Below are 22376 nucleotides of genomic sequence, written 5' to 3'. Positions count from 1 at the left end.
TCTTTGTTCTGAGCCTCCCTTCTTCTGTCTCTTTACTGGGGAGTTGTTTTCTTCTTTCTTGCTTATTAAACTCTCTGCTCCTTAAAACCACTCCACATGTGCCTGAGTCAGTTCCTCCAGTCTTAGGAGCAGTATCAATACTGCCCAAAGCAATCTATAGATCCCATGCTATTCCTATCAAACTACCAATTTTTCACAGAATTAGAAAAAGCTATTCTAAAGTCCATATGGAACAACAACAACAAAAAAATCTTGAATAGCCAAAGCAATACTAACAAAAAGAACAAAGCTAGAGGCATCACATTACCTGACTTCAAACTATACTATAAGGCTACAGTAGCCAAACAGCATGGTGCTGGTACAAAAACAGAAACACAGACCAGTGGAACAGGTTAGTTAAAGAACTCAGAAATAAAGCCACACACCTATAGGCATCTGATCTTCGACAAAGTCAACAAAAATAAGCAATGAGGAAAGGACTGTCTATTCAATAAATAGAATATGGAATAAAGACTATCTATTCAACTAATGGATATGCAGAAAACTGAAACTGGACCCCTACCTATCATCGCATAAAAAATCAACTCAAAATAGACTAAAGATTTTAATATAAGACCTCACACTATAAGAAACCTAGAAAACACCATTTTGGACTTTGGTCTTGGGAAAGGATTTGTGACAAAGTCCTTAGAAGTAATTGCAACTGAAACAAAAAATGACAAATGGGACTCAACTAAACTAAAGAGCTTTTGTACAGCAAAAGAAACTATCAACAGAGTCAACAGACAACCTACAGAATGGGAAAAAATAGTCACAAATTATGCATCTGACAAAGGTCTAATATTCAGAATCTGTAAGGAACTTAAACAATTCTACAGGTAAAAAAAAAATCACTCCATTAGAAATGGGCTAAAGACATGAACAGATACTTTTCAAAAGAAGCCATACAAGTGACCAACAAATACATCAAAAAAAAATGTTAATCATCACTAATCATCAAAGAAATGCAAATCAAAACCAGAATGAGATACCATCTCATGCCAGCCAGAATGGCTATTAGTAAAAAGTCAAAAAATAACAGATGCTGACAAGGCTGTGGAGAAAAGGGAATGCTTATACACTGTTGGTAGAAATGTAAATTAGTTCAGCCATTGTGGAAACCAGTTTGGAGATTTCTCAAATAATTAAAAATGGAATAACCATTTGACCCAGCAATCCAATTATTGGGTATATATCCAAAAGAAAACAAATCATTCTACCAAAAATACACATGCACTTGTTCATTGCCATGCTATTTACAATAGCAAAGACATGGAATCAACCTAGGTGCCTGTCAATGGTGGATTAGATAAAGAAAATGTGGTATACACAAAACTGTGGAATACTACACAGCCATAAAAAAGAACAAAGTCATGTCCTTTGCCACAACATGGATGCGGGTGCAGACCACTACCTAAGTGAATTAATGCAGCCACAGAAAACCAAATATTGCATATTCTTACTTATAAGTGGGAGCTAAACATTGGATACTTATGGACATAAAAATGGGAACAATAGACATGTGGACTCCTAGATGGGGAAGGGAAGGAGGGGACAATGTTGAAAAACTAACTGTTGGATACTATGCTCAGTACCTGGGTGATGAGATCATTTGTACCTAACCCTCAGCATCACGCAATATACCCAGGTAACAAACCTGCATGTGTACCCCCTGAATCTAAAATGAAAGTTGAAAGTAAATTCATAGAGTCAAAATATAACACAACAATGCAGGAATGGAAAACCAAGCACAGCATGTTCTCACTTATAAGTGGGAGCTGAACAGTGAGAACACATGGACACAGGGAGGGGAACAACACTTACTGGAGCCTGTCGGGGGAGGGGGTGGGGAAGAGCATTAGGGAAAAGAGCTAACGCATGCTGGGCTTAACACCTAGGTGTTGGAATGATAGGTGCAGCAAACCAACATGGCACATGCTTACCTATGTAACAATCCTGCACATCCTGCACATATACCTCAGAACTTAAAAAAAAATTGTTAAAAAAGCCCATCACAGCAATATTTACAAATATGGGAAGTAGTAAATAGAGGTTCAAATGGTGTAAGATCCTTGCATTTTCAGGGAGGTATTTAACGTAATTACATATGTTAGATTCTAATAAATAAAGGCTGCATATTGTAATTTCTAGCATACCCACAAAAACTAAACTTATGATCTAAAACAAAAAGTTGTAATATAAAATGATCCAGCAATTAATAAAAGGGAAAAGGAATAAAATTGGGTTAAATAGAAAACAAACAGTTATATGGCATGTTTAAATCCAAATATTCTAGTGATTACATTAAATATAAGTGGTTTAAATGCTCCAACTAAAACACAAAGATTTTCAGACTTACATTAACAAAATCTAAATATATGCTGCATATAAGAAATAAACCTAGGCTGGACACAGTGGTTCATGCCTATAATCCTAGCACTTTGGGAGGCTGAGGCAGGCAAATTGCTTGAGCTCAGGAGTTTGAGACCAGCCTGGGCAAAATGGCGAAACCCTGCCTCTACAGAAAATACAAAATTTTACCCGGTGTGGTGGCACACACCTGTAGTCCCAGCTGCTTGGGGGGCTGAGGCAGGAGGATCACTTGAATCTGGGAGGTTGAGGCTCTGGAGAGCCGAGATGGTGCCACCACACTGCAGCCTGGGTGACAAAGTGAGACTCTGTCTAAAATAAATAAATAAATAAAAGAAAAAAGAAAAAAGGACACAAATCTCAAATATAAGGACACAGAAATGCCAAAAAAAGAGTATAGAATAACATACTATCAAAATATTAACCAAAGAAAAACAGAGGTTATCATACTAGTATTAGATAAAGTAGATCTTAAGACTAGACGCATTAATAGAGAAAAGGACACCAGTTTTATCAAGATAAAATGATAAATCAGAAATATATTCCAATTGTAAATGGGTATTGTCATAGGTAGATTTTTGGTCCCTCAAAGTTATCTACACCCTAAGCTCCCAAAAACCCACGCAAAAGGAGTAACCAGTGGTGTGCTGTGTGTTTGACAAACTGCATAGTATGCAGTACCTGCACGTGTCTGGTACCTGCTCAGATGTCCTGCTCTGTCTTCCTACAGAAATGTACTTCCTTTCACCTTTACTTTTCTTCGCATCTGAAGATAATCCATAAGAAATGAAGCAAAATAGACAGGTGCTTTGATTATTGTATTAGCTCTAACTCCAAACATTACAATGCAGATATATACTCAATAATATAGTACACTATACCTAGGATTTATACAGCACATTCATTTAAGAGGTACAAATTAGCATTTCTGAATGACGGCCACATCATATGTCCATAGTGGAAGCAGCCATAACCAGAGTCTATGTCTCAGACAATGAGATGTCTTATAGTGGATTCTGGCCAGGTAAATCCCAGGACTAACCTGTAAACTGCTGAATCACTTTGTTAAATTTAGAAAAGATTTGGCCTTGAGAGCTGAATTTGAAAACCAGGTCATTGTGATGTAGAAAATTGTTTAAGCGCTGGCAGAACAGTCTGCTAAGGTTGAACACTGCTTTCAAGTATAAGTCCAGGGTACTAGAAGAGGGAAGATGGGACAACATGTTAGTGGGTGACACAGTTATTGGTGAACAAGTACCTTCCTTTTGTCACTGACCTATCCAACTGGATGCTGCCCTTGTGGCTGAAGGCACACTTCATGAGGCTGTCGAGGGTCATCAGGGAAACATGTTGAAAGAGCTCCAGACATGAGTTTTGGGCGATGTGTTCCTCCCATTTGTTCTGGGGCAAGAGATGAATATCATGATCATACACATGCCCATCTTTTCCCAATTTCTAAGTTATTTTGTGTCCCTTTTAGAGCTTTTCGGTGTTTGAAAATATAAAGTGTGCAAAATGAATTTGCTGTATAATGACAACCATATAAAATAAAACAACTTGTCAGTACTGAAAATGAATACTGTGGCTTAGACACTATTTATGACTTTGTTAGGGTGGGAAAATAGCTTTTTTTCTCTTTTTCCTAAGTTTTGGTACTATAATTTTGTAACTTTTATCATGGAAAAACTAAGCTAACAAAGTATGGAATAAAAAATAAGAATTCAAAAACATCTGCGGAGAGCATAAATAAATAGAGGCTTTTGATTCTAGAAAAAGATTTCTAAAAATATTTAATACTTGATAAGTTTTTTTCCCAGATCCAGTGAGAATTTAGAGAGGAATTAGATATAGTTCCTGTTTTCAAAGAGTTTGCAATCAAGAGTCAAGACAGAAAAACCTCAAAATAGAATCCAGATGTATTTACCCCCTTGGACACACCTGCCAATATCCCAGAAAATTTCACTTTGTCAAAAGCCAAATGTTTATTGAGATGAAGTTCTCCACTTCAGTGTAAATATTTATACACTGTTAAGCTGTTATTAGCTCTGTAATGTGAATTAATTAATTCTATTTGAAAGCTTGTCTCCAAACATGTTACTAAAACCAGATGTTCTGAAAGACTGCAATTGTCATGGAGCCAAGAGGAGTAGAGAAAGGGCAAGAGGTAGGTGATAATGGGGGTGGTGTCTGTTTTGGTAAGGGCATTGCAAGGAGAGGCACTGGTTGCAGCGGGCTGAAGAGGGCATCATCAGGAAGAAGACTTAGACTGGAAGAGAGGTGCATCAGTTCAGGGTGCGCTCTTCCAACTCAAGGAAGCTTGAGTTTGAACACAACTCTTCTTCTAATCTGCCTTATGATATTGTATTTTTAGTAGAGACGGGGTTTGGCCATCTTGGCCAGGCTGGTCTTGAACTCCTGGGCTCAAGCCATTAACCCACCTCGGTCTCCCAAAGTGCTGGGATTACAGGCATGAGCCACTGCACCTGGCCTGACTTGTGACTTTGAACAAACTGCTTAGTCTCCACATCTCAATATCCTTACTAACAAAATGGGGATAATACCCCAACATTGTTAAGACTGGGGTAGTATAAAAGGACATAATAAGCCTGACACATAGTAAGTGCTTAGAAAGATATTTGCAGTCACTGTGTTTATATATTTTGCTTTGATTTTTATTTTGGAATGGGACGTGGGCATGGTGATGAGGGTCATAAAAGATAGCAGCATGGCTCACTGGAAAGTATAGGTCGAGCATGAATCCAAGGTGATGTGTTCAGAACTCATGTCTCTGAGGCCCTGTATCATTAATAAGTTTTTGTGACTAGGATTGAGATCCTGTGTGTAGAATTGCTTTACCCAGTTTCTGGAATCTTAGAAACTTAGTCTTTGAGTTGCCACAATCGCCTCATTCAGGACCACTGAAATAGATCATAGGTGTGCTCAAAACCACCTGGCATGTCTCTGCCATCCAAACTCCAAGAGGACAGATGTGGAGACATACAACTATGTCTTCTCTAGGGGTTCTAGATAGTCTTGTGAAATGTCTCTGCGCCCTCTTCTGCCTCAGCCAAAGCTAAAGCTCTTCTCTCTTTTTGACCACAAGGCAGTCTTTTCTCTGACACCCGTCTATAGAAATCCTGCCCATTCCCCAAGACTCAGCTCCTGTCACCTTCCTTAGGAAATCTTTCCTGACTTGGCCTCCTGGACATGGTACACTTCTCTATGTTGGAATGGCTACTACTGTTGTTGTCTGTGCTCTTCTGCCTTGTTTTCTCCCAATGTAGTGAGTCTACTGGACTCACTCACTCACTCATTCATTCAAGTAGTTCTCATTGAGCACCCACCCTGAGTCCATCCCTGTGAGAAGTGTTGGGTATATAAGGCGGTGTCCTTGCCCTGATGATAATGATCATGGTCCAAACATCAAATCACCCCATATAAACTGCTGTGAACATGGTTCTGAGGGAACTCAGAGTCTCCCACGCCATATGGCTGGAAGCATCTCACTTCAGAGGCCAGGTAGGAATGCTCTCCTCTCCTCTTACCAGCATCACCTGTACACTCTCAGACATCATGGTGATGAATATTTTCAGAATATTCAGATTTTGAAGCCAGGTTTCACAATCTGGCGGTGGTTTTTCCATTTAGAACCATCCAGGGTTACCAGTCCTTGACCTTATAAAATGAGAGGGACAAATATTTCTATCACAGCCTGGGTAAGTGAAGAGAGATTAGGCACACAGGGAGCAATTCCCTATCTATGGCACTGGAGAGAAGCTGGAGTGGACAGAGCTCTGAAAGAGAGAATGAGCAGGAGTAGACCTAACCCTTCGGGAATTGAATCCAAATCAGGACATTTGTTTATACAATTAACTCGAAACAAGGTCCATCCTATCCTATTTGATGGTCAGATTCATCAACCTCTGGAGAAGAATTTAAATTTAGGGTGGGTGAGAATTACCTGAGGTGCTTGTTAGAGGCAGATTCCTTGGTTCAATCCTTCAGAGCCAATAATTCACAGAAGTTGGGGTAGGATCAAGGACTTTTGAGTTATAACTAGGGTCCTAGCTAGTTGGGGTCCACACTTTGAGAAATACCACCTTAGATTGGTACAAAGTTCCAGACTGAAGGAGAGGTTCAGTTTGGAACTCTTTCCATCAATTTTGTGCTTCTCTGCAGGCTGAGGATTGAAGATGGAGGACTAAAGGGGCTTTTCTTTGTCACTCCTGCTGAACAAATGGGTTCAGGATCTCCATGAAGTTTATAAATGGCTTAGTTTAGGAGAGTGGGTTCTTTCAAATGGATCCTCAAGAGCAAGATTTTCCAGAGGAAATTAGATTGTAGAAAATTGATAACGAAATTTGTGGGGAATGTTTTAAATTCTCTGTACGGTGGAAAATCTAAGGAGATGGAGAGAAGGTGCTAGTGCACATTTGATCCAGGGATCTGGGGCTATTACACAGGTCCTGGAGCTTCTGATGTGAACTTGCTTAGCTGCAAAGGCAGGCTGGCCAGAAAAGGGAGGAGAAATGTGGTGGGAAGAGGAGAGAGAATGATCTTAAGCAACTTTCCCAAAGGCAACCACTTCCAGGGCACCATTCTCAATAAGGTCAATGCTAGCAGGCTGAGGGACTCTCCTTCTCTTTCCGTGATCCTCAAGTGGGGACCACCTGGGATAGTGACATGAGTTGGTATGAGGAGGAGAGCATACAACCCTCAGGCCCCTTCTTATTCCCCCACCCGTAACCCTAGTTACACCAGAAATAAGGGACCAGTCCCAAACAGGTAGAATAAGAGGAGAAGCTTTGAAGGATGAGGCAAGATTGAACTCAGGTTTCTGAAGCAAAAGCTAGTGTAGGTTGTGGTAAGGTGGGGGAGATGGAGCATTTAGTGTCTATTAGGAAAGTAATCTTTCCCCCAGCCTCCACCTCCACAAGGCTCAGATGAGAAAGGATCAGACACACATACTGATATGGTTTGGCTCTGTGTCTCCACTTGAATCTCATGTTAAATTGTAATCCTCAATGCTGGAGGAGAGGCCTGGTGGGAGGTGATTGAGTTCTGGGGGTGGGCATATCCCTTACTCTTCTTGTGATAGAGTTCTCTGTAGATGTGCTTGTTTAAAAGTGTGTAGTACCCCACCCTCATTACTGGTGGCTATGTGAATGTGTGCCTACTTTTCCTTTGCTTTCCGCCATGAATGTAACTTTCCTATGGCCTCCCGAGAAGCAGAAGCCTGTCCAGCCCTCAGAACCATTAGCCAATTAAACCTCTTTTCATTATAAGTTACTCAGTCTCAGGTATGTCTTTATAGCAGTATGAGAATGGACTAATACACATACCAAGCCAGGATTCAAGGATTTTGTGGCTGACTGTGGCTTTGGGATCTGTAAAACAGAACAAAGGAGGCAAAAGATGGCATTAGGTGAAAATCATGAGTTAAAATGAGAGGTAACTTCTGTATGTTTTCATATTTCTTGGGGGTAATACAAATAGCTAGTGTGCAAGGTAGCTGGAGGCTAGTTCTTCAGTCCCTAGAGTCCCAGGGAAGCCACAGCATTAGAATGAGGAACTTGTTTATTCTTTCTCCACAGCACTTGGTGCTACAAAATCAATAGCAATGGAAAACAGAGCATAATTTTCTTTGTGGAAATTGAAGTGACCCCAGGACATACGTTGAAAAAATACATTTGTTTTTGTTGGAGAACTCTCTGGCAACATTTTAAAGCTCTAGCTCCTTTTCACATAGACATGTAAAGCTAGACATGGGACCATGATTTTGAGATAAATTGTAGATTTTTACCTTTGTTGAATTTGTTTGAGAATGACAGATATAAGTGAATTAGAAGTAAAGGTAATGGGCATAACCTTGGTTTTATAGTTCTGGGAAAACAAGAAGTAGTGTCCTTTATTCATTCCATCAAAGTCTTTATGTGGGATAAAGACAGGGAAGTAAAAACTGGGGAGAAAACATATGAACATCTAGGAAAAGAGAGGATTGTTAACATGAGATTTACTTTCTGCAAAAGTCCAGGTGAAACAAACCTGTAAAATACCTTGAAGTCTAAGGGTAAGAAAATATCTTAAGATATCTTAAAGCATTCATTTTCCCAGTCTCTAGTGTATTCTTTCTCTCTGTCCATAGACTTCAATATAAAACCACTGCCCTCTAGACATTTTGTATACCACACAGACACATCAGGACCCCAGCAAATCCAAACCCAATCTATCCCTTCACTACCAGACAGCCTCCTCTTTCTCTATCCACTTAAAGCCACAACTATATTCCCTATTTTCCCTACCAAAAGTTGGGACCCCTTCTTAACTAATTCCTCTTTCTCATTTTCCAAATCTACTTGTTGGAAGATAATTCTGACATTTCTTCAGAAATGGGTAAAAGAGATTGATAGAATAGTTAAGGATGTTTTTAAAACTGTTTTGGAAAAAATGTGTGTATGCCTACATTTAAGGCTAATAAGCAAGACCCTTTCTACTCTAGACATTCCACGGTCCTAAAAAATAATGTCTAGGAGCGACATCTGCAAAAATGATGGGATAGGAACTGTCCAGGGTCATCCCTCTCCAAAGCAAAAAAAAAAAAAAAAAAAAAATTATCTGGCAAAAACTGTTACAGTCAACTTCAGCAAAATTCTGGAAGACAGTTAATTGATTACAGCAACCAAGTGAACACTTAATCAGAAGAAAGGCCACTGGAAAAGGATAGAAAAGATTAGTGGCATTGTAACTTAGCCTTGCCCCACATTCCTCTCCAGTGCCATGAGAATCTTGAAAATAGCAGCCTGCATTCTCAGTGGGTCCTGACTCCTGGATCCTAGCAAAAGCAGAGTGGTCCTTGTTTTCAAGAAATTTTGTTTGTTTTGACCTCTGTATGGGTTTTCTGAAGGATCAGGGCTTGCCTACGTTTTACCTAATTCAAAATTCTCTCAGGGCAGTGTTCCTCAAAAACAAAGAACTAGCACTACTTCCTGGGACAAGAAAGAACAATCAAGGCAATAATAAACACACCAAAATCTAGAAGGAAAAGCTGGGACTGAGAATTTTTTTTGGAATCAATGCTTTAAAAAGTTCTCACTTATAACAGGGAACCTAAGCATACCCAGGGAAGAATGCATGGTTGGAAAAGACTTGATAAGACCATAGGCTTTTAACTTTGGCTAGTCCTTACACAAAGTACAAGAAAAAAGAGAGAGCTAAGGCAAACTTGTAAATGCCCCGATTAAAACTAAAGGTGTGCCCCAACATGGAACCAACCAGGAAAGACCTGGAGAGTATTTTTCTTTTCTTTTCTACCTTTTTTTCTTTTATTCCCATTTTTCTTACATAACATTTAAAATCTTCAGTTTTAAACAAAAAAAATCACAAATCATGTAAAAGAAACAAGGAAGTATAGCCTATGCACAGAAAAAAGTTATGAAAAGAAACTGTTCTTGAGAAAGCACAGACTTGGACTTATGAGACAACTTTAAATCAACTGTCTTAAATATGCTCAAAGATCTACAATAACCCATGGACAAGGATGAAAGAAAACCAAAATACTGATGTATAAACAGAGAATGTTAACAAAGAGATAGAAGTTGTAAACAGAAAAAAATAGAAGTTCTAGAACTGAAGTGTACAGTAACTGAAATAAAAAATTTACAAGGCTTCAACAGTTGATTTGAGTAGGCAGAGAAAAAATTAGCAAAGTTGGAGATAGGTTAATTGAGATAGTTGAATCTGAGGAGCAGAAACAGAAAACAAAATGAAAAAATTAATGGTCCTGAGAGACCTGAGGAACACCATCAAGCATACTGACATGTGCATAATTGGAGTCCCAGAAAGAGAGAAGAGAGAGAACTAACATCGAAGAAATAATGACTGAAATTTCCAAAATTTGAGGAAAGTCATGAATCTATAGAAAAAAGGAGCTCAATGAACTACAAGCCGGATAAACTCAAAGAGATTGACCCTGAAACATATTAGAATCATTCTGTTGAAAGGCAAAGACAGAGAGAGAATCTGGAAAGCAGCAAGAGGGAAGGTGAGTCATCACATATGAGAGAGCTGCAATAAAATTAAAAGACTATTTCTAATCAGAAACCATGGAGTCCAGAAGGCAGTGAGATGATATATTTAAAGTGCTGAAATGAAAAAAAGTCAGCTTGGAATTATATGTTTAGCAAAATGATCCTTCAAAAATGAAAGAGAAATTATGATATTTCCTGATAAATAAAAACTGAGAGGGTTTGTTTTTAATAGACCAACCCCACAAAAATGCTAAAGAGGGTCTTTCAAGGTGAAACAAAAGATCACTAGGCAGCAACTCAGAGCCATATTTGAAAAAATGAACACTGGTAAGGGTAACTACATAGGCAAAGATAAAAGTATTATGGTATCTTTGGTTTTTAACTTCTCTTTTTGCTTACATGGTATACATACAATGCATAAAACTATAGTTATAAATCTATATTATAGGCACACAATGTATAAAGATGCAATCTGTGATGATAACAATATGTAGAAATGGAGATGTATAGTAACAGAATTTTTGGATAATATTGAGACTGAATTTGTATTAATTCAAACCAAGTTGATATAGATTTAAGATGTTAATTGTAATCTCATGTTAACCATTATGAAAATAACTGAAAATATACAGAAAAGAAAATGAGAAGAGTAACAAAAAAATGTTATCAAACCAAAAAACAAAAATCAATTAGACACCAAAGTAGGCAGTAGTGGAAGAAATGAGGAATACAAAAGATATATGTCAGGCTGAGAACAGTGGCTCACACCTGTAGTCTCAGCACTTTGGGAGACTGAGAGGAAGGATTGTTTGAAGCCAGGAGTTTGAGACCAGCCTGCACAACATAGTGAGACCCTTGTCTTTACAAAACAAAACAGTAGCCAGGCATGGTGGTGCAGGGCTATAGTCCCAACTGCTCAGGAGGCTGAAGTGGGAGGATTACTTGAGCCCAGGAGCTAGAGGATGCAGTGAACTATTATGGCACCACAGCACCTTATGCTAGGTGGCAGAGCAAGGACCCTATCAAAAAAAAAAAAAAAAAAAAGGCATAAGGCATATAAAGAACAAACAGTGAAATGGCAGAAATAAGTCTTTCCTTATCAGTAATCATTTTAAATCTAAATGGATTAAACTATTCAATTAAAAGGCAGAGACTAGCAGAATGGACTAAAAAATGGGATCCATTAATATGCTGCTTTCAAGAGACTTACTTTAGATCTGAAGAAACAAAGAAGTTTAAAGTAAAAGGATAGAAATGGTATTCTATGCAAACAGTGAGCAAAAGCGAGCTGGGTGATTATCAGTCAAATATATTTTAAAATATTGTGACATAACGAAAGACATTATATATTGTCAAGTGGTCAATCCATCAAGAAGATATAACAGTTATAATATATACATATATACCTAATAATAGAACCCCAAAGTATATGAAGCAAAAACTGACAGCATCGAGGGGAGAAATAGATGGTTCTAAAATTATAATTGGAGAATTCACTACATCCCTTTTAATAAAGGACAGAACAATGAGACAAAAAATTAATAAGGAAATAGAGAACTTGAACAACACTACATTATGCCAGACATGTTCTAAATGCTCCACCTAACAACAGCAGATTACACATTCTTCTCAAGTGCATATGGGTCATTATCAAGCATAGATCATACAGTAAGTCACAAAAAAAGCCTCAATAAATTTAAAAAGATTGAGATCATACAAAAATACCTCTTCAATAACAATAGAATGAAACTAGAAATCAATATGAGAAGTAAAACTGGAAAATTCAAAAAACATAAATAGTAAACAAAACATTCTTTTTTAAATATTATACTTTAAGTTCTGGGGTACATTTGCAGAACATGCAGGTTTGTTACACAGGTATACATGTGCCATGGTGGTTTGCTGCATCCATCAGTCCGTCAACTACATTAAGTACTTCTCCTAATGCTATCCCTCCCCTAGCGTCTTACCCTCTCCTATCCCTCCCCTAGCCCCCCCAACCCTGACAGGCCCCAGTGTGTGATGTTTCCCTCCCTGTGTCCATGTTTTCTCATTGTTCAACACCCACTTATGAGTGAGAACATGTAGTGTTTGATTTTCTGTTATTGTGTCAGTTTTATGAGAATGATGGTTTCCAGCTTTATGTCCCTGCAAAGGACATGAACTCATCATTTTTTATGGCTGCATACCATTCCATGGTGTATATGTGCCACATTTTCTTTATCCAGTCTATCATTGATGGGCATTCGGGTTGGTTCGAAGTCTTTGCTATTGTGAACAGTGCTGCAATAAACATATGTGTGGATGTGTCTTTATAACAGAATGATTTATAATCCTTTGGATATATGCCCAGGAATGGGATTGCTGGGTCAAATGCTGTTTCCAGTTCTAGATCCTTGAGGAATCACCACATTGTCCTCCACAATGGTTGAACTAATTTACACTCCCACCAACAGTGTAAAAGCATTCCTATTTCTCCACATTCTCTCCAGCATCTGTTGTCTCCTGATTTCTTAATGATCACCATTCTAACTGGTGTGATATGGTATCTCAATGTGGTTTTGACTTGCATTTCTCTAATGACCAGTGATATGTGAGTTTTTTTTCCTATGTATGTTGGCTGCATAAATGTCTTCTTTTGAGAAGTGTCTGTTCATGTCATTCACCCACTTTTTGATAGAGTTTTTTTTTTCCTGTAAATTGTTTAAGCTCTTTGTAGATTCTAGATATTAGTCCTTTGTCAGATGGGTGGATTGCAAAAATTTTTTCTCATTCTGTTGGCTGCTGGGTCACTCTGATGATAATTTCTTTTGCTGTGCAGAAGCTCTTTAGTTTAATGAGATCCCATTTTGGTTTTTGTTGCCATTGCTTTTGGTGTTTTAGTCATGAAGTCCTTGCCCTTGCCTATGTTCTCAATGGTTTTGCCTAGGTTTTCTTCTAGAGTTTTTATGTTTTTACATCTTATGTTTAAATCTTTAATCCATCTGGAGTTAATTTTTTGTATAAGGTGTAAGGAAGGGATCCAGTTTCAGCTTTCTGTATATGGCTAGCTAGTTTTCCCAACACCATTTATTAAATAGGGAATCATTTCTCCATTGCTTAAACAAGACATTCTTAAACAACCAATGGGACAAGGAAAAAATCATAAGAGACATTGGAAAATATTTTGAGGAAAATAAAAATGAAAACAAATATCCAATGTTATGGGATTCAGCAAGAGCATTGCTTAATGAGATTTTTATAGCTTAAATGTCTTCATTTAAAAAAAGTTCTTGAATTAATAACCTAACTGTACACCTTAATGAACTGGAAAAAGAGGAGCAAATGAAACCCAAAGCTACTGAAGGAAGGAAATGTTAAAGATTAGAGCTGAGATAAAAGAAAAACAGAAAAAACAATAGAGAAAATTAACAAAAAGTTATGTGAGAAGATTAACAAAATTGACAAACTTAGATTAACTATGAAGAAAAGTGAGACGAATCAAATTATTACAATCAGAAATGAAAGTGGGGACATTACTATCAACTTATTACTACAGATAATAAAAGCGTTGTAAGAGGACACTATGGATTACTCCCCTGGACTCCTTTGTAGTCTTTTAGTGGGAGATCCTTGTTGCTGTCCCTTCACCTCCTTCAGCCTTGCAGAACCTTACAAGTCCCTGTCATATGTGAGTGCATCTCCATGTTGGCTAGGCTGATGTCCAGATTGTCAGTTCCTGCTGGGATCTCTACTGCCTGGAACATAGGATCTAGCCTGAAGGCAATGCCAAGTGACAAGACTATTGCGGAAGGAAACGACTCCTTCAACATCTTCTTCATTGAGACAGATGCTTCTAACCATGTGACAAGGGCAGTGTTTGTAGACGTTGAACCCACAGTCATTGAAAAGTTCACACTGGAACCTACTGCCAGCTCTTCCACCCTGGGCAGCTCATCACAGGCAAGGAAGATGCCGCCTATAACTATACCTGAGGGCACTATTGCATTGGCAAGGAGATTATTGACCTAATATTGAACTGAATTTGCAAGCTGGCTGAGTAGTGCACAGGTCTTCAAGGCTTCTTGGTTTTTCACTGCTTTGCTGAGGGGATTGGTTCTGGGTTCACCTCTCTGCTGGTGGAATGTTCTTTCTGTTGATTATGGTAAGAAGTCCGAGTTGTAGTTCTCCACATACCCAATACCCCCATATTTCCACAGCTATAGTTGTATAACTCTATCTTCATCTCCACCATAGAGCTCTCTGATTGTGCCTTCATGGTAGACAATGAGGCCATCTATGATATCTGTGGAGAAACCTCAATATTGAATGCCCAACTTATACTAGCCTTAACTGCCTTATTAGCCAGATTGTGTCCTCCATCATTGCTTCCATCAGATTTGATGAAGCCCTGAATATTAATCTGACAGAATTCTAGAACAAAATGGTGCCCTGTCTCTGCATCCACTTTCCTCTGACCACATATGCCCCCATCATCTCTACTGAGAAAGCCTATTATGAACAGCTTGCTGTAGCAGATCATCAATGCTTGCTTTGAGCCAGCCAACCACATAGTGAAATGTGACTCTTGCCATGATAAATACATGGCTTGCTACCTGTTCTACCATGTGGGCATGGTCCCCAAAGTTGTCAACGCTGCCATCACCACCATCCCATCAAGACCAAGCCCACCATCCAGTTTGTGGATTGTTAACCCCCTGGCTTTAAGGTTGGCACTAATTACCAGCCTCCCAATGAGGTACCTGGTGGAGACCTGGCCAAGGTGCAGAGCACTGTGTGCATGCTGAGCAACACCACAGCAGTTGCTGAGGCCTAAGCTTGCCTGGACCACGAGTTTGACATGATGCATGATAAGTATGCCTTTGTTCACCGGGATATGAATGAGGCCCGTGAGGAATATGGCCACCCTTGAGAAGGATTATGAGGAGGTTGGAGCGGATAGTGCTGAGGGAGAGGATGAGGGTGAAGAGTATTAACACTTTTACTACAATTTTACACTGATTTCTTAACAATCCATGAATCCATACTGATACACAAAGAGACAGAGGGAAAGAAAGAGAAACAGAGACAAAAGAAAATGAGACAGAGGGAGGCCGATAGGGGTTACAAGAGGAGGAAAGTTGCTTATTATAGATAGGGAAAGCTGAAAAATGTAGAAGAAATAGAAAATCACTATTTTTAACCTCCATGAACTCAGATAAAACTTAGGCATAAAAGGTTGTTTGGCTCTATTTATCTATCATTCTATCTATCTATCCATCCATCCATCCATGAGCAAATGCAGATCCTACACCGTATAAAATTTAACACTAAATGAATCAAAGAACTGAATGTGAGAGCTACAACTATAAAACTCTTAGAAGAAAACATGAGGAAAACTTCATGACATAGGAGTTGGCAATAATCTTCTGGATATGATTCCAAAAGCACAGGCAGCAAAAGAAAAAAATAGATAAACTGGACTTCATAAAATAAAAAGCTTTTGCTCACCAAGGGACACTATCAACAGAGTAAAAAGGACATCAACAGAATGGGAGAAGATAATTACAAATCATATATCTGGTAAAGGTTAATATCCAGAATATATAAAGAACTCCTGCAACTCAAAACAAAAGAAACCAAAGAACCAGTTAAAAAAGGTACAGTGAACTTGAATGGACATTTTCCTGAAGATGATATATAAATGACCAGTAAGCACATGAAAAGACGTTCAACATAATTAATCATTAGAGAAATGCAAATAAAAATCATCATAAGATACCATTTCACATCCATTAGGATAGCTATTATTATAAATAATACAATTTATTTTTATTTTTATTTTCCTTGACATGTAGTCCCACTCTGTCACCCAGACTGGAGTGCAATGGCGAGATCTCAACTCACTGCAATCCCCACCTCTCAGGTTCAAGTAATTCTCCTGCCTCAGTCTCCCAAGTAGTTGGAACTACAGGTGTGTGTCACCACGCCTGGCTAATGTTTATACATATATTTTTTAGTAAAGATGGGGTTTTGCCATGTTGGCCAGGCTGGTCTTGAACTCCTGACCTCAAGTAGTCTGCCTGCCTTGGTGTCTTAAAGTGCTAGGATTACAGACCTGAGCTACCACAGCTGGTCTGGTTTTTTTTTTTTTAAATAGAGATGGGATTTCGCCATGTTGCCCATGCTGGTCTTGAGGTCCTGGGCTCAAGTGATCTGCCCGCCATGGCTTCCCAAAGTGTTGGGATTACAGGTGTGAGCCACTGCACCCAGCTGGGGTAGATGTTATTATTATTTTTTTAAATCCCCAGAAAATAACAAATGTTAGCGAGAATGTGAAGAAATTGAAACCCTTGTGCATTTTTGGTGGGTATGTGAAATAGTGCAGCCACTGTGGTAAATGGTATGACAGTTTTTCAAAAAATTATGTATAGAATTATCATGTGACTCAGTAATTCCACTTTTTGGTATCTACTTTCAAATAATTGAAAGGAGCCAAACGGATATTTGTATATGCACATTCATGACAGCATTATTCACAAAAGCCAGATAGAAGCTATCCAAATGTCTGTTGTCAGAGGAATGAATAAACAAATTGTGGTATATACATACAATGGAAATTCAGCCTTAAAAAGAAAGGACATCTTTATACATGCTACAACATGGATGAGCCTTGAGGACATTATGCTACACGAAATAAGCCAGTTTCAAAAGGACAATATTGTATGATTTCTACTTATGGAGGTACCTAGAAAAGGGACATTTAAAAAGAAAGTAGAATGGTTGTTGTCTGAGGCTGGGGGGAGGGGAAAATAGGGAGTTAGAGTTTAATGTGTGCAGAGTTTCAGTATGGGTAGATGAAAACGTTCTGAAGATGGATGGAGGTGATAGTTGCACACCAATGTAGATGTACTTAATGCCATTAAACTGTATACTTAAAAGTGGTTTAAAATGGTAAATTTTAGGTTATGTATATTTTACCACAATAAAATGAATGTAATTAAAAGAAAAGCAATTATGGGAACATGATATCCATGAATAAAACTAGAGAAGGGTATAATGGGTGTTCAAAATTTCTCTTGTATGGTTGAAACTTTTCAAAATAAAAAGCTGGGGATAAGACTCTCTGGGTGGCTTTGGCCAGAAACAATAAGAGCAGGATTCTCAGCTCTCCTTTTTTGGCCACTGTGCTTCTGTGGTGGGGCTGAAAAAAAAGTACTGATGTGTCACAGACAAGTCACTTGACACCACACTGTATATTATTCTGCTCTTTTCTCACGTAACTGTACAGTTATCATACTTCAAGGCATAAAATTATCCTTTTCTCTGAGGAGGTGAGAAATTTTAGGCACCAGCGGGGAATACAAACCAAAGGAAAAGAAAACAAAACAGTGAGAGAGAAAGCGAGAGTGGGAGAGAACTTGTTGGCTTCTCTGGGGAGGAGCTAAGGCTCTGAGTTGAAGACAATGGGGACTGGAGGAGATATGAACAGGAGGGATGGCTTTCCCTGTATGGCCTGCCCAAATGCCCTCACAAGCAAACAACCACACAAAAAAGAAAAACAGCCAGAAATGAAGACTCCCTCCTCGAGGGAGTGAGCACACTGAAGAAGAGAATTTGTACATAAAGAAGAGAAAATAACTCCAAAGGAGAAACAATCGCTTTCTTCTTTCATCCCCTTCGGGCAAATGTCCAAAGGTGAGGGCAGAACATAAGGGGGGCGGAGAAAAGTTTGAAACTGGATACTCAGACATTTCTTGCACCATTACCAGGAAGGAAGCTGAGGTGGTGATTCTGGCAGAGTGCCCTGTCACATGAGAGAGCCACAGGCTGCTTGAAATTTGGCAGAAGCACCAAGAAAGGTGTGGAGGCATTTTATAACTGAGTATCTAGGTAGCTGAGAGAGTGAGGCAAAGGCCAGCCTTATACACCAACAGGCAGTTGAGGAAAGCCCAGTGGGGGAATCCTATACGCATCTTGCCACAGCCAAGAAGCAGCTCTGCAATTCCATGGAATTCCCACACTAGGGACCTGATGGAGAACTGGTGTCCACTTGCCAATTCTTCCACCTGGCACTGGCCATTCCCAGAGGACAGGCATCATTAGTGGGCAAAGCATATATGGGGAACACCCACCGCTGTCCAACACTGGCATTAAGCCAGTTGTAAGCAAACCACCTCTCCACCCCCAACCCATCGTATGTTCACAGTGGTGGTCAGTGGTAGTCCTGGGGGTTTGAGGTAATTAAATGTGATAGAAGGATCAGAAAACATTTGCAATGTAGGGAGATAAGGTTGCTTGGAAATGGATCTGAGAATCCTTTACAATAGCCTTCAATGGAGTCCTGAATATGATGTCAAGGAGGATGTGGGATCTTCCCTTCAACATATCGAATGATGGATTTCCCTTAAAAATGCTTCAACCTGTCCTTCCCTAGTGCTGCAGACACCTGAGACCCTCTTTGTTGCTGCTGTGTACTGTGAGCCCCTCTTGGTTTTTACCGTTTCTTTTCAGGAGAATCTTGACATAGTCTGGGTCATGGACATTGAAGAACATTGTAAAGGGTCCAAGCCACAGGGGAATGGCACATGGGTATTTTTGCATCAGCTCATGATACACCTCAAACTCCTTTACTGGATAAAACTGTTAAGATAAGTCATGACTGGTTAGTAAACGTTGTCACTCCAGGAGAACCCCTTTCCCTCAGATGTACCATGTGCTAAGTTGAGGGCCTGTGGACAACACCCCATCAGACAGGTTCACACTCTGCTGAAGGCAAGTTGTCTTCTCCATGTGTCTCCAGCATTTCCACGGAATCTTCCGGGCACAGGGCAAGTGCTCAGAACCTGTTGCTGAGTGATTGATCTTCTCACTCCAGCATCAACTTTGGAGATTTAAGTTCAAATCCCAGTCACCCCAGTGTCAACTTTGGAGATTTAAGTTCAAATCCCAATCTGACGCCTTACTCATTATCTAGGTCATCAGGGCCATGATTTCCTAATATTTTTAATAGGAAAACCAAATCTATTTCACAAAGCTGCCATGAAAATTAAGTGAAGTTATAAACATAAAATTCCTGGCACAAGGTAAATCCTTAGGAACCACTGGCTCCCTGCCTCGTCTTTGCTCTGGATATGCCCACTCATGCGTATTTGCCTGCAAAGCAGCGAAATCTCACATGCCTTTTACTCTTTTGTGGTTGCTGCTCATCTTTCTACTTTCCTTTCTAATTTGCTAAATGTTTTCCTATTTCCAGCTTCATGAGTGGCTGTAACGTTTTTGCATGTTTCCTGTTAACAATCGGCTTGCTCTATTTCTCTGTAGAACACCCAGTCCTGAAAGTAGTAAGGAACTTGGCCTTGAATCAGAAGACTAAGGTTCAAGTTTCATTTCTATCATTTATGAGGTGGTTAGCATGGGAAAGTAGCATCTCTATTTTAGGCTTCAGTTTTCTTAGCCATAAAATAAGAATAACAATATCTTTCCTCCCCATATCATAGAATTTTGGTAAAAATCAAAATGAGATTGGTATGAAAGCATCTTGCATATTACATAATGCCCCACCAGTCTGTGCTGGTTTTTTTTTTTTTTTTTAATACCTCATCTTTCTGTCCTTTAACCTTCCAAACTAATTTTCTCCTCTTACCTCCTTGTGGCCATAGAACCAGTGGTTGGGGTTGCAGGAAACAGGTGCAGGGCTCTGATCAGCCATCTCCTCCTCTGGTACAACCTGATTACTTGAAACAGCAGCAGGGACATGCAGAAGAGGATTAGCAGCAAGAAGGGGTGAGCCATGAGTTCCTGAAGCCAGGAGGGCTCCATTCTTCTGGAGGTCCTGAGCTCTGGAGAGCCTGAGAGAGCTGAGCAAGGGACAATGCAGCTCTCTCATAAACACAAAGGAGATGCCTCCTGGGCAACGCTGACTTTCAAAATACCATATTCAGGGAGAGGGATATAAGCGGAAGCCTAATTAAGCCTGCAGGGTGAAAAGTACTGAGATGTCGGCCAGCAGTCCCTGATTCCAGAACTAGATTTTCAGGTAGGAGCCATGTGCACGACAGCTCATACCCATATGAAAGCTTCGCTGCACTGCTGTGCCCTTCTAGAGTCTAAAAGTTCCCATCTAATCATCCTTTTTAAGACCTCTATGCATTCTTGTAAAAAAATCTCTCTCTCTCATTCTCCATTCTTTTTTGTTTACATTTCTGATAGAATTTATCTTTTTAGAGAAGTTTCAGGTTCACAGAAAAATTAAGCAGAAAGTACAGGGAGTTCCCACATATCACCCCTCCCTTCCAGCTTCCCTGATTATCAACACCCTCCGCCAGAGTATAATATTTGTTACATTTAACGAACCTACAATGACATAGTATTGTCACCCAAAGTCTATGGTTTACATTATGGATCACTCTTGGTGTTTTACATTCTGTGGGTTTTGTCAAATGTATGACATGTATTCACTTTGACATGTATTCGACTTTGGAGATTTAAGTTCAAATCCCAATCACTTTGCTAAAAAATCATCTGTGCTCTGACTATTCATGCCTTTCTTCCTCCAACCCCTAGCAACCACTGATCTTTGTACTGTCTCCATAGTTTTGCCTTTTCTAGAATGTTATATAATTTGAATCATATAGTGTGCAGCTTTCTCACATTGGCTTCTAGAAATCTCTTTTGAGCAAGCATGAAGGGCCAGGTTGGCGGGTTTGAGAAAAGGGCATCTTAAGCTTAAAAGTTTTTTAAAAGTTAAAAGGCTGGGAAAGTTTTCTATTTATCTTGGGGAAAAAAATCTGTCAAAAAACTGTCAAAGAATTTCTACTAGCCGAAAGTGATGGCTCACACCTGTAATCTTAGCACTTTGGGAAGATGAGTTGGGAGGATTGCCTGAGCAACATGGCAAGATTTTCTCTTTAAAAAAAAAAAAAAAAAAAAATTAGCTAGGCATGCTGGTGGCCCCAGCTCCTCTGGAGGCTGAGATGGGAGGCTCACTTGAGCCCAGGAATTTGGGACTTCAGTGAGCTGTGTTTGCTCCACTGCCCTCCAGCCTGGGCAATAGAGGAAGAACTTGTCTCAAAAAAAAAATTCATATGAAAGAGAAGATACAAACAATTATTACATGTCAAATAAAAATAAAAGAAAAAGTAAAGAAAAAAAAAAGAGAGAGAAAAGTACAGTCCCAGAACAGAGCAATACTGAGGAAAAGCCTTGGTCTTGAAGTCAGAAACTTCAGGCTCTGATGTTTATATTCAGAATGCAACAGAGTATTCTAGTGTCTTCCTGAGGTTGCTGGAAGGGGAGACTTTTTACATCATCATCCTTAACAATGTATTTGTATGTGTGTCTGACCTGTGTCTTAAAGGTTAAGAACTGATCTTTTCAAACAAGACCCAAAGTGTCCTTTTTGTTTTTAAAAAGGAAATGTTATTATTATTTTTGGATTAAATAAATGTTACTTGGGAATTATAAATAATTGCTAAAAATATAGAAAAAACATGAAAAATTAACAATCACATAGAACATCTCTTACCATATTCACACTTCCGTGAACCTGTGTGACAGTGCTTTGTTAAATTGTACACACTAGGTGTTAGTGGCCCTAATATGTAATGCTTATAGTTTTTACCATTTAAAATAAAGGGAAAATAGCCTCTAATTAGCATTTTTGTGCAGATTGTCTGATATTCAGGAAGGTTACTAACATTAAGCAGAAAGTACTTGTGGTATTTTGATGTAGGATAGAGCACAATCTTTTTCTGTTGCACCTGTTCAAATGAAGGGGCTTTTCTTGTATTTTTGGGGAGAGTTTACTATGCAAGGGACTGGAAGTTTTCTAGGATAGCTTACCTAGCTTCAGGGCTCAAAGACTCTTTCTTCTACCTCGTCTCTACTAAAAATACAAAACTTAGCTGGGCATGGTGGTAGGTGCCTGTAATCTTAGCTACTTGGGAGGCTGAAGCAGGA

At 39.2% G+C, this 22376-nt stretch overlaps 1 protein-coding gene and 1 pseudogene across 1 annotated transcript in view; one reads left to right on the top strand and one right to left on the bottom strand.

The window, feature by feature from the left end:
• Positions 1-20411, bottom strand: part of LOC116529531 (cytochrome P450 4Z1) — a 53804-nt gene extending 33393 nt beyond the window's left edge. Inside the window, 8 exon segments of the mRNA XM_032247495.1 lie at positions 3452-3606; positions 3686-3810; positions 5955-6014; positions 6017-6084; positions 7752-7796; positions 18917-19058; positions 20062-20087; positions 20090-20411. Of these exon segments, the coding sequence (XP_032103386.1) occupies positions 3452-3606; positions 3686-3810; positions 5955-6014; positions 6017-6084; positions 7752-7796; positions 18917-19058; positions 20062-20087; positions 20090-20237 (769 nt within the window). The 5' untranslated portion in view covers positions 20238-20411.
• Positions 14187-15412, top strand: LOC116529529 (annotated as a pseudogene).
• Positions 20412-22376: the final 1965 nt, after the last annotated feature.

The sequence above is a fragment of the Sapajus apella genome, unplaced genomic scaffold, assembly GCF_009761245.1.
Source record: "Sapajus apella isolate SASKATOON/1434 unplaced genomic scaffold, GSC_monkey_1.0 scaffold62, whole genome shotgun sequence".
In the NCBI taxonomy this organism is placed as follows: Eukaryota; Metazoa; Chordata; class Mammalia; order Primates; family Cebidae; genus Sapajus; species Sapajus apella.
This window is presented reverse-complemented; position numbering and strand designations above follow the sequence as displayed.